The sequence below is a fragment of the Eumetopias jubatus genome, unplaced genomic scaffold (assembly GCF_037043125.1).
Source record: "Eumetopias jubatus isolate StellerSeaLion01/CBP00866 unplaced genomic scaffold, mEumJub1_p1.0 scaffold_11, whole genome shotgun sequence".
Taxonomy (NCBI): Eukaryota; Metazoa; Chordata; class Mammalia; order Carnivora; family Otariidae; genus Eumetopias; species Eumetopias jubatus.
In genome coordinates, this window is record NW_028274817.1 from 37,786,085 (window position 1) to 37,799,731 (window position 13,647).

Consider the following 13,647-nt stretch of genomic DNA (forward strand, 5'->3'; position numbering starts at 1 on the left):
ACATACAGTGTAATATCAGTTTCAGGTGACAATATAGTGATTCAATACTTCCATGCAACACTTGGTGCTCATCACAAAAGCACTCCTATTTCACCCATCCCCACCCACCTGCCCTCTGGGAACCATCAGTTTGTTCTCTATAGCTAAGAGTTTCTTGATTTGCTTCTCTTTTTAACCCTCACTATGTTCCTTCATTTTGTTTCTTAAATTCCACATATGAGAGAAATCATATGGTAGTTGTCTTTCTCTGACATATTTTCCTTAGCATAATACTCTCTAACTCCAACCACGTTGCCATTTCATTCTTTTTGATGGCTGAGTAATATTCCATTGTGTGTGTGTCTGTGTGTGTGTGTGTGTGTGTGTGTGTACACACATATCTATTACCCCCTCTTCTTTATCTATTCATTAGTCGATGGACACTTGGGCTGTTTCCATAACTTGGCTATTGTAGATAATGCTGCTATAAACATCGGGGTGTATATATCCCTTGGAATTAGTATTTTTGTATTCTTTGGGTAAATACCTAGTAGTGCAATTGCTGGATCATAAGGTAGCTCTATTTTTAACCTTTTAAGGAACCTCCATACTGTTTTCCACAGTGGCTACACCAGTTTCCATTTCATCAACACCTGTGTGTTCCCTTTCTCCACATTCTCACCAACTCCTGTTGTTTCTTTTGTTGTTGATTTTAGCCATTCTGACAGGTGTAAAGGTGATATGTCATTGTAGTTTTGATTTGTACTTCCCTGATGATGAGTGATGCTGAGCGTTTTTTCATGTGCCTGTTGGCCATCTATATGTCTTCTTTGGAAAAATGTCTATTCGTGTCTTCTGCCCTTTTCTTAATTGGATCATTTATTTTGGGGGTATTGAGTTGTATAAGTTCTTTATACATTTTGGATACTAACCTTTTATCAGATATACTATTTGCAAATATTTTCTCCCAAACTCTTTTTCAAAGTGGCTCTACCATTTGAATTCTAACTAGTAATGTATGAGAGTTTTAGTTAATCTGCATCTTTGGCAGCACTTGGTATTGTCAGTTTTCTTTCTTTTTTGAAGCCTATTCTGACAGGATAAGACATGCTATCTTCTAGTTTTGACTTGCATTTCCTAGATGACTGATTATATTGAGAATCTTTATATGTACTTACTAGATATTCAGATATCTTTGGTAAAGTATCTGTTCGGATCTTTTGCCCATATTTTGAAATTTAAATTTGGTTGTTTCCTTATTATTGACTTTTGAGAATTTTTTTTAAAGATTTTATTTATTTATTCGAGAGAGAGAGTGAGAGAGTGGCAGAGGGAAAGGGAGAAGGAGAGGGAAAGAGAGAGGGAGAAGCAGGCTCTTCACTGAGCAGGCAGCCCAATGTGGGGCTCAATCCCAGGACCCTGGGATCATGACCTGAGCTGAAGGCAGATGCTTAACCAACTGAGCCACCCGGGTGCCCCAACTCTTGAGAATTCTTTATGTATTCTGACCATAAGTCCTTTTTGTCAGATAAATGATATGAAAGTACATTTCATTTCCTTTTAATGAAGTCCAATTTATCAATTTTTAAATGTATTTTTGTTTTGTTTTTTAAAAACTCCTGGTTCCAGGCCTTTTCAGAGGTCTTGTCTTTTTTTTTGCATTTTTTTAAAATTTTATTTTATTATGTTTTAGTCACCACACATCATTAGTTTTTGATGTTTTGATGTTTTATCTAACAACTCTGCCCAACCTACAATCACAAAGATTTTCTTCTATGCTTTCATCTAAAACAGGGGATAAAGTACTACCCATGGGCTAAATCTGGACTATAGCCATGTTTTTGAACTGCCTGCGAGCTAAGAATGGTTTTGACATTATTAAAGGTTGTTAAAAAAAGAAAAAAAGAAAGATTATATGACAGAAACCATAGATGGCCCATAAAAACTAAAATATTTACTATTGGGCCCTTTATAGAAAATGTTTGCCTGCCTCTGTTCCAAAAGTTTTTTTTTTTTAATCATTTTAGGTTATACATTTAGGTCTATGATCCATTCTGAGTTAATTTCTGTACAAGGTGTGAAGCATGGTTTGGGGTTTGTCTTCTTTTATTTTACACATGGATGACCAATTTAGCACCATTTGTTAAAAAGACATTCTTCTATTGAAATTGCCTTTGCAACTTTGTGAAAAATCCAATTGTATAGGTCTATTCTTGGGCTCCCTATTATGTTCCATTGATCTATATGTGTCTATCATTTCACATATACCACACTATTTTAGTCACTGTGGCTTTACATTAAGTTTGGAAATTAAGTATTACAAATCCTCCCACTCTGTACTCTTTCTCAAATTACTTTGGCTATTCTAGGTCCTTTCCCTTTCTAAATAAATTTTTGAATAAGAAACTACTGCAGAGTTTTGCTAGGAAACATGTTCAATCTATGAATAAACCTGTAGAAAACTGTTAACAATATTGAGCATTCCAACTCATGATCACAAAATATCTTCCCATTTGTTTGGATGTTTGATTTCTATCGTTAAGTGTTTTATAGTTTTCCACATACAGATCCTGCACATATTTTGTTAGAACTATACTTAAGTACTTCATGTTATTTGATGCTATTTCAAATAATACTGTTTTTGTCTAATTTTCATTTCTAGTTGTTCATTACTAACATAGAGAAATACAATTCATTTTTGTATATTTGCCTTGTATTCTATGATCCTACTAAATTCAATTCTTCGTTCCAGGAGTTTTTTTTTTTTTTTTTTTTTGTAGGTTTTCAATTTTCTATGGAGAAAATCAAGTCACCTATACAGACAGTTTTATTTTTGCTTTTCTAATCTGTATGCCTTTTATTTCTTTTTTTTGGGGGGGGAGGGGGTAGTTTGTGATGAGTTTTTTTTTTTATTTGAACATAGTTGACACACAATGTTACATTAGTTTCAGGTGTAGAACATAGTGATTCAACTTCTCTGTATGTTAGGCTATATTCACCACACGTGTAGCTACCATCTGTCATCATATTATTTCTATTTCTTGCCTTATAGCATTTCATTGCTTTATAGGACTTATGGTATGATAATGAAAAGGAGTGGTAAGAAAGGACATCTTTGTGCTGTTCCATATATTCAGGGAACAGCAGTCAGTCTTTCACCACTAAATATAATGGATCAAGTTTTTTGTAAATGTTCTTTATCATGCTAAGGAAGTTCCCTTTTATTCTTAATTTTGTGAGAGTACTTTTTCAGAATAAATGTTGAATTCTGCCAAATAATTTTCAGCATCTATTAAGATGTTAATATAGTTGTTTTTTTTTCTCTTTAGACTGTTGATAAAGCAAATTACACTAATTTTTCAAATCAGCCTTGTATTCTGAGGATAAACCTTGCTTGGTGTAGCATATAACCTTTTTTTATATATTGTTGGATTTGATTTGCTAATATTTTCTTGAGATTTTATATATATATATATATTCCTGAGAGACACTGGTCTATAACTTTCTTATAATGTCATTGCCTGTTTTTTGTTTTGGCCTCATACAATTGCTGGGAAACAATCTATACACTTCTATTTTTGGAGAGAGATTGTATGGAAATTGTGTTATTGCTTCTTTAAATATTTGGTTGAATTTACCAATGATGCCATCTGGATCTGTAGCTTTCTTTGTTGATAAGATTTTAATTACATACCAAATTTCTTTGATAAATATTGGATTATCTATTTCTTCTTCAGTGAGCTTCAGTAGTTTGTATCTTTTAAGAACCTCATCCATTTCATCTAAGCTGTCAAATTTACAGGCATACAGCTGTTTGTCATACTCCCCTGTTATTCTTTGAATGTCTATAGGGTCTGTAATGATGCCCCCCCTTTCATTACTAATAATGGTAACACAGGTTTCTTCCCTTTTCTTGGCTGGCCTGGCTAGAGGTATATCCATTTCATCGATCTTTTCAAAGAACCTCATTTGGTCTCATAAAATTTTTCCATTGTTTTTAAGTTTTCAATTTCATTGATATCTGCTCTTATTGTTATTTTCCCCTATTATTACTTTTTTAGTTATTGTTACTTTCCTTGTCTAATTTCTTAAGGTTAAAAGTTAGATAATTGATTTTGATTGTTCTTTTTTTCTAATAAAAGCTTTTCATATATGAATTTTCTTCTAATCACTTCTTTATCTGCATCCTACAAATTTGATATGTTTTATTTTCATTTTTATTAAATTCAATATACTTTCTAATTTTCCTGGCGATTTCCCTTTTGATTCATGGGTTATTTAAAGTGTTTTGATTATTTTCTGAATATGTCAGGATTTTCCCAGATAGCTTTCTATTACTGATTTCTTGTTAAATCCAGTATGGTAAAAGAATCTACTGTATGATTTAAATATTTTTAATTTGCCAAAGTTTGTTTTAGGGCCTAGATTATGGTCTATCATGATGAATATTCCACGTGCACTTTAAAAGAATGTGTTTTCTGCTCTTACTTGGGGGAATGTTCTATAAATGTCAATATCGAGGAGTTACATTGAAAAGAAACTCTTAACACTGCCTTGCTAGAATACTGTACATCCTATCCTTATACACCCTATCTTATATCCTTCTACATGAAGCCAATGCAAAGTATGGCCCATGCTTGAATGAGCATGACAAGTCTAGGTGGACTAAAGACCACCTGATGTTGGGCATTACAATTTCCCAGTTTTCTACTTGTAATTTTGTTTTCTCTTTACTAAAGAAATCTGCCAAAATTGTATAATTTTAAGGCACTACAAAAATCTCTTTTCCTGTCTTCCACATTTTCTTGTAATATTTTTAAAATTTTACTTTACTTTTTTAAAAAATTTTATTTATTTGACAGAGAGAGAGAGAGAGCACAAGCAGAGGAAGCAGCAGAGGGAGAGGGAGTAGCAGGCTCTCTGCTGAGCAGGGAACCCAATGCGAGGCTCAATCCCAGGACCCTAAGATCATGACCTGAGCTGAAGGTAGCCGTTTAACTGACTGAGCCACCCAGGCGCCCCAAAATTTTACTTTTCATATTTATGATTTTAAACATACCATGCATCAGAAATTTATTTATTTGAGACCATTTACTCAATACCAACTTTTAAGGATCTATTCTTCCCCTGCTAATTGATGACATTTCTCTGTATACACATGAGTGTGTTTGTGTGTGTGTGTGTGTGTGTGTGTGTGTGTGTGTGTGTTCTGTATATACATGTTTCTTAACTCTGTTATATTGGTCTATTTGTTCCAGCAGTGGTTCACAATGCTGTAATTACAAAGATACTGAAATATATCTTAGTATATGTTTGGTAAATGTTAAGTTTCAGAATCAATTATGTCAAGTGCTTCCAAAAAACTACTTCAATTCTCACTGAAAATGCATTATATTTAGGCAAATTTGGAAAGAGTTGACATCATTCAGCTTTCCCATGCACACATATGATTCATCAACCAATTAATTTTACCTTTTTTCAAGTTGTTAATAATGAAGTTTTAATTTTTTCCACAAATCATTAGGCATATTTTATTAATTTCTAGATATAGAATTTTTTTGCAAATTATAATTTTTATTTCTTTCTATATTTCCATTTCTGTGCCATTCTATGTGTCACAATACTTTTGCATGTTATTCCTGCTACCTGGAACATCCTTCTATAAGGATACAGCTCAAGTCTCACCTCCTTTATGAAGTCTCCCAAGGTACCTTAGATGAGGCCCTGAACAAAAGTAACATATGAGACAAACTGAATGTTTCCAAAGTCGTCATTTTTTTTCTTTTTTGTTTAATGTGATTCCAATGTTGAGTCTTAAGCACGTTTTCATCCTCATATCGTTCTTTACTGATGGGTATTAGCATATTTAATTTATTATTGGTCACTATTTTGCTTGGAAAGTGCTCTATCAATCTCTCCTATTAGGAAAGATTACTAGGTCCTAATGCCCAGCCACTGGTATAAATGTGTCTGGTAGGTGAACTTTTATTGTGAGCTGCTTACTGAGTTCTGACTGTGGTTTAGTGACCCAAAACATTAGTGATACATTTTCATAAAAGTTTCAGATGAAATAACCACTATCATAGTGATACCACCTAGATTTTCTTACAGTAGTCAGAAAACAGACTCTATGCCTTTGTATTCCTAGTGACTCAAGCAGTAACTGGTACAGAATAAGAACATAATGTTTGAGGAATGAGGAATTACATGGCAGGATATCCCAAATTCTTTTTCTTCTACCACCTTAGGAACTGTGCTGGGGCTTTAATATTTGAGAATGGTTCTTATTAGGATATAGGGATCTTACACTTCCTTTCGAAGATTAGGAAAATAAATGTCTAATAAGACATTGATGTTTAAAATAGGCTTCAGGGATGCCTGGGTGGCTCAGTCAGTTAAGCGTCTGCCTTTGGCTCAGGTCGTGATCCCAAGGTCCTGGGATCGAGTCCCACCCACATCGGGCTCCCCCTGCTCTGCAGGGAGCCTGCTTCTCCCTCTGCCTGCCACTCCCCCTGCTTGATCTCTCTCTCTCTCTCTCTCTGGCAAATAAATGAATACAATCTTTAAGAAAATAAAATAGGCTTCAATCCATTTCTTCTTAACCCATCTCAAGGACATTTTAATAAACAAATTATCATGAGTGAGCAATTTCCATATGGAGACTGTTTGACACATAGCTTATCATTTGGAATGTCTCTATCTGCAATTTTGGGGTCACATGTCTAAGCTGGGGTAGACGGTTGGTGGGAAACACAACGAGTAACTTTGAGTGTTACAGTTTACAGCTGGCCAGAACTGTTTACTTGAAAACAGATAGGTATTTTTAAAAGAGCTTATCTAAGAAGAATTTGTATTGGGCTAGTTTGAGGCTTTTGCTGGCTGAATCTAGGCTGGCTAAATTGGGCTATTATGTCATATTGCTTTAATGGGAATCAATCCAACATGCTTTAGGAGTACAGAGCTGTTCAGATTATTCTCTGGGGGTCAAAATATTGACCAGGAGAGTCCCATTCCTTACAAACCAGTAAGGAAAAAAACAATTGCCAAACCAGCTAGGCTAATTCTATTCCTTTTTATAATTAGGGGAATCAGAATTAAGGGGGCAGAAGAAACCAATGGAGAAATGAGCAAAGGACATGAGCCGTTCACAGGGAAAATATGTCCCTTAAGCATATGAAAAGATGTTCAATTTTATTCATATTAATGGAAATACAAATTTAAACTATCCTGAGAATAAAGGCAAAGGATATAGTATATCAAAAGAAATTTTTTAAAAAAGAACAAACTTGGAGGACTTACATTACCTGACATCGTCTTATTATAAAGCTACAATAATATAAATAGTTGGTACTGCCTTAAGGATAGTAAAATAGATAAGTAGATAGTAGAATTGACAACACAAAATAGACCTAGACATATATAGCCATCTGATTTTTGACACAGGTGCCAAAGTAATCCAATGGGGAGGGAACTATTTTGAACAAATAATGTTTAATAAAATTATTTGAGATGGATGATAGTCTTAAACATAAATGCTAAAATCATAACATTTATAAAATAAAACAAAATCTTTGCAACTTTGGGAAAGGTTTCTTAGACAAAACACAGAAAATAATAATTATATAAAGAACAGATAAATGAAACATCAATGACTAAAACTTTTATTCATTAAAATACACTGATAAAAATGAATAGGCAAACCAGATAGGGATAAAACACTCATAAACATATATTTCACAAAAGATCAGTATGCAGAATATATAAAGATCACTTCCAACTTAACAATTAAAACAGAAACAACCCATATTTTAAAATGGGAAAAATATTCAAATGTGTAAATAATCCACGAGTACAAGTAAAAGAGCTCAACATCATTAGTCATCAGGGAAATGAAAACTAAGACCAAGATATGTTACCAACACACCTACCAAAACTCAAAAATGAAAAGACTGATTAATACCGAATGTTGGAGAGAACGTGGAACAACTGAAACTTTCATACCATATTGGTGTGAGTTTAAAATGGTACAATCATTTTGGAAAAAGGTCTAGTAGTTTCTCATATAACTAACATACACCTACCTTATGACCCAACAATTCTACTCTTAGGTATTTAACCAAGCAAAATGAAAGCACATATCCACAAAAAGATTTGTGAAAGAATGTCCTTAACAGCTTCACTCATAATAGCCAAAAACTTAACATAGTCCAGGTGTCCATCAACAGAGAATGGATAAACAAACTCTGGTATATTTATACAATGGAATACTCAATAATAAAAAATAAAAACTCTTAATAAACGCAACAACATGAATGGACCTCAAAAACAATATCCTGAGTGAAAGAAGCCTTACAAAGAATGTACCCCCTGTGTGATTCCATATGGAGTTTTAGAACAGGTAGAATTAATTTACAAGGAAAAATCATAACTGTACAGTTGTCGCTGTGGATATTGCTGTAGGGACTGAGAAAAGGAGCAAAAGGGAAATTTCTGAGATTGTATCTTGATAGGGGTTTAGTTACACAAGTGCATGCATTTGTCAAAATCCAGCAAATGTCTCTGTAAGATATGTGCATCTCACTTAATGTGAATTTTATGTCAAAAGGAAAAAAACCAAGCATAGAATTATAATATACATGCTAAAGTATTTAGGGAGAAGTGTCCTGCTATTACAATTTACTGTGAAATGCATCAAAAAATAAGTTAATATTTTTAAAGAAAGGGATGAACTGATATGTGACAAATCATGTATAGTAAAATGTTGATAATAGAATATCAATAATGGGTATATAGTAGTCACTGAAAATTCTTTCTACTTTGCTGTTTATATGAAATTTAAAAAAATAAAATGTTGACAGAGATAAAATGTTAACTGTGGAATCTTGATGGTGGATATAGGAGTTTTCACTGCACAATTTTTAATTTTCTATGCATTTGAAAATTTTCATAATAAAATGTTTAAAAACTATACTGATACCTACTTCTATCAGACTGGCAAAAATTAAACAAGTTTGTCAACATACTTAGCAAGGCTGTGGAGAAACAAGTACACTCATTCATTGCTGGTAGGAGTATATGGTGCAAACAGAGAGGAATCTGACAATATCTAGAGATGCATTTAGCCTTTAATTCAGAAAATCTATTTTCATTACTCTACTGTACTATTACACCTGTACACATATGAAATAACATGCATGCAAGACAATTCACTGTGACATTATTTCTAATAAGAAAAGATTGTAAAAAACCCAATATAGTGACTAGCAACTGGTAGAATAAGCTATGGTAAACCCAAGCAATTTAATACTAGGTAGCTATTTTTTAAAAAGCAAGATTTTGATGTACTGACATAAGGTGATCTAATGTGCAAAAAGTCAAAAGGTAGTACACTATCTTTTAAGAAAGTTAGGAAATACAAATATATATTCTTATTGGCTTATTATTTGTATGAAGGAACACTAGAAGGACAAATAACTCAAAAATTGGCTACATATGGGATGGGGAAAACAGAGTGGATGGAGAGGGGGTAAAAGGAAGACTTCTCAGTGCTACTTTTATACATATATGATTGAATCATCTGTTCAGTGAAATGCAAAAAAAAATCAATGGAAGATTAAAAAAAAAAAAAGCAGTGACCGAGTGAGACCATAGGCTTTCAGTTAATTGGACCTATCACCCATAAATTTTCCCAACAGTTTCAATTTCTATAGAAGTTAAAAACAAATTGAGAAGTAGCAGTAATTTCTATACCTTTTGGTCCAGGGAGCCCATCCAAGCCAGCATGTCCTGGAAGACCTGGAGGTCCTGGGAAACCACGATCCCCTTTTGGACCAAGTGTTCCTTTGAAACCTGGGAGTCCTGGGGGTCCAGGTGGCCCAGGCAGCCCAAGTCCTGGTTCTCCCTTAAGCATACACATGAGAAAACACAACAAAACCTCCCATGATTTTCTTGGTGTTAATTGTTTACCATGGAGAATTTAAAGCAGAAATTACAAGGTAATACCTTTTTTTTCCCTATGGGGGAGGGAATAGGATAACTAAATGAAAAATAATTGACATACTGGAGAGAGTATCTGGAAGGATGAGAAACAAATTAAAGGATATGGTTTCAGGACAAGAAAGAGATTAACTGAGAGAGCATAAGATTAAAGAACAATTGTTTTTAGCTCACTAAATGTGATTACAGACTGAGTATTAGATAATTATTTTAAATTTGACTAAGTGTGATAATGACAATGTGGTTTTTGTATGAAATGTCCACTTACTTAGAGATGAATACTTAAGTATTTATAGGTGAGATAATATGATTTTGAGATTTGAGTTAAAATACTTTAGCAAAGAAAAAAGGAATAGATGAAGTAAATATGAAATCTTGATCATGTGGAATATGAGTAATGGATATATGAAACTTCATTGTATTATTCTTTTTACTTTTGTGTTCATTTGAAAGGTTCATAATAAAATAAGAACAATTAGACAATAGAGTAGTTTCTCATGAGAGCTGGAGTCATGGTCAATTGTTCTTCCCATGGAAGAAATAGCAATGATGAAAACACAAAAAGTTTAAATTAATTAAATGCAGAGAAAATACAGAAACAGTCAGTATAATTATATACCACAGCAGTTTCCTGAAGGTTGACTAAGGAAAATTTTAGATTAGCTAAGATATAATAAAAAGAATGGAAAGTAACTCAAACACAGTATTTTTTATAATTATCATATTCCTATTATTACTAAGCTAATAACAGTGGCTTATATTATGTATGTGGGATGGAATTGGGACTGGGAAACAGTATGGGAAGTTCTTCACATGCTATTTAAACAATCATCACACAGGCATGGACAGAGGTTAAATGGTATGCTGATACTATAGAGAAGCACAGGGGGAGCTGATGATTGTATTTTCTCATCTAATCTCATCTCATCAGATAACCTTTCACTCTAAAACAGTTTCAGAAATTTTCTGTTTGCTTCAAATATGACCTCTTGGACAATGAAAGACTGTTTTGGGTTAAATATGGGGCTCAAACATATGACCTGAGATTAAGACCTGAGCTGAGATCAAGAATTGGACCCTTAAACAACTGAGCCACCCAGGTGCCCCAGGTTAAATATTTTTAAGTGAAAATACAATCAGCTAACTGTATTTATATAGTGAAGACTTGGGATAATAATGTCTATATCAAAGCAGAGAGCTAGGGCTAATAGAAATAGGAAAAGGGGAAAGAATAAATTAAAATATCCCAGACCTTCGGTCCTGGAAAGCCTGGTGGCCCAGAAGGGCCTTCTAGACCAATTCTTCCAGGTGTTCCAGGTGCTCCTGGAGGTCCCGGAATTCCAGGAAAACCTGTGAAATGATTAGTCATTTTTTAATCTCCAAAGACAAGACACTTTAAGAAAGATACCTAAACTCCCAAACCCACATTTTTACCCTGTCCAATCATGCTTAGTGACTACAGTGAGATGTGAAAAGTACACTGAAATTCTAGATGACTACTCAGGATCAAGCCTTACAAACACCTGATATTCCCTCTCAATAATGTTATGGTCCTGCCATTTTCATATAGAGCTAATGTGTATGGAAGATATACTCTTCTAAAGGAAAATGAGTTATTACTAATGAGATAGAACTAAACATAAGGAATGACTCCCACACAAACATGCAGAAAACTTCTATTCTGCTTATATCTGGATATAGTAAGATACAAGGCCTACCATATAATTCTGGAAGTGAGCTAAAAACAATTGTAAATATTACACAGAAATATACACATAAGTCAAATCTGACTCTTTTGAAGTCATTTAGTATAAATGAGTAAGGCCATGTTTAAGTACTGTTCTCAGACCAATGTGCATGCTTGCCACTCAAGAGAATAAATTCTGCGAGAAAAAAAGCAGAACTGAAGCAACAGCCCTAAAAAATTTCAGTAAATCAAGAGAATATGATTTAGGATAAAACATTACTTGGATACATATGTGTAATAAATATGTTTTCTGCTTAGTACAATCCATTCATTCAACAAGTATCTACTGAGTGCTTACTATGTGCCAGGAATTTTTCTAAGCCCTGAAAATACAATGGTGAATACAAAAGACAATAATTCTGTAATTTTAAAAGCTTATATACCATTTTTGCATATCTATGATTTAGATATTTTCTTGTCTGGACTGTTTTAGATAAAGGCAATAAAATTATAGTGCATACATGCTGTGCCTTTTCACTTACATTACTAATGGTACCTAGAAAAGAAGCACAGTTAACTTATTTTATTTGTTGAGGGAACTATATCAAAGAATAATGTTATACTAACTAGTTAGATTAACCTGCCTGCTGCTCAGTCCTACATACCTTTGGGACCAGGTGGTCCAGGAAGCCCAATTCCAGGGACACCTGGTTCTCCTTTACTACCGGGTATTCCTGGCAAGCCTGGTTGGCCAGGAAGTCCAGGGTCACCTATGGAGAAACAGCAGTTTTTTCAAAGGGATACTTTCAAAGAAAGAAGCCAGTGAGTGTTAAAGACATGGCCAAATAAATTCCTCACACACCTGGAAGACCTACTTCACCATCTCTGCCTGGATTACCAGGCAGGCCAGGCTTCCCTGGCTGGGTTATGGTCTGACCTGGATCACCTTTAGGACCTAAGAACAAGAAGGAATAAACAGTGAATGAGAAGTGTTCACTTGACTAAAGATCTCCTTTAATTAAAAGCAAAACAAGAAAGTATCTATAATTTTTTGAAAATGCACACTAACAAGAACCCACAAGAAAAATAACCCCATATTATATATTCAAGGAATAAACCAAACAGAAGAATAAACTTTCAAAAAGAAAAAGTAGATGACAGTTTTAAGAGCTTCCAGGATTGGGGCGCCTGGGTGGCTCAGTTGGTTAAGCATCTGCCTTCGGCTCGGGTCATGATCCCAGGGTCCTGGGATCAAGCCCCACATCGGGCTCCCGGCTCAGTGGGGAGCCTGCTTCTCCCTCTCCCCTTGCCCCTCCTCCCTGCTTGTGCTCTCTCTCTCTCTGTCAAACAAATAAATAAAATCTTAAAAAAAAAAAAAGAGCTCCCAGGATTGAAGATGGCATCTATAAAAATATTTTTAAATGTAGGTCAAAAGAGCCTAACAAAACTCAAACTGCAGTAAACAAGAAATATTCATTTTGGTTAATTGATGGTACCTTAAGGTTTTATGTGCGCAAAGTCCTGTACACCTACTTCTCATTAATTAAAATAAGGACTTGAAATAGGCTCAGGACAAAGGTGGATCTCTAAAACCTGACATAAAAAGCACTAACCATGAGAGAAAAGATTGATACATTTGACTACATTTAAACTGATTTCTGTTGATTAAAGACACCATATAGAGAGTGAAAAATGGCAAGCCATAGTGAGTGAAAATTCTGCAGAATAGATAACAACTAATACACAGAATATATATATTAAAAAATCCTAAATCAGTAATAAAAAGAAACAATCCAGTAGAAAAATGGTCAAAAAAACACTTGAATGGGAATTTCAGAAATGGAAATTGAAACAGTCAATAAACATATGAAAAGGTGCTAAACTTTAATGTAATCTGGGGAATGTAAAATAAAACTGTCATGAGATACATCACACTCAGCAAACTGACAAAAATGTAAGAAATCTGGCAATACAAAATGTTTATG

The 13,647-nt window shown here is 34.1% G+C and overlaps 1 protein-coding gene across 2 annotated transcripts in view; it reads right to left on the bottom strand.

The window, feature by feature from the left end:
- The window catches only part of COL4A5 (collagen type IV alpha 5 chain), a 227,603-nt gene that overhangs the window by 58,948 nt on the left and 155,008 nt on the right, over positions 1-13,647 (bottom strand). For both annotated transcript variants that reach the window (XM_028089734.1, XM_028089732.2), the window contains exons 26-29: positions 12,525-12,617; positions 12,328-12,432; positions 11,228-11,325; positions 9,730-9,880 (exon numbers count right to left, since the gene is read on the bottom strand). In XM_028089734.1, coding sequence (XP_027945535.1) covers positions 9,730-9,880; positions 11,228-11,325; positions 12,328-12,432; positions 12,525-12,617 — 447 coding nt within the window. The remainder of the gene's footprint in view (positions 1-9,729; positions 9,881-11,227; positions 11,326-12,327; positions 12,433-12,524; positions 12,618-13,647) is intronic.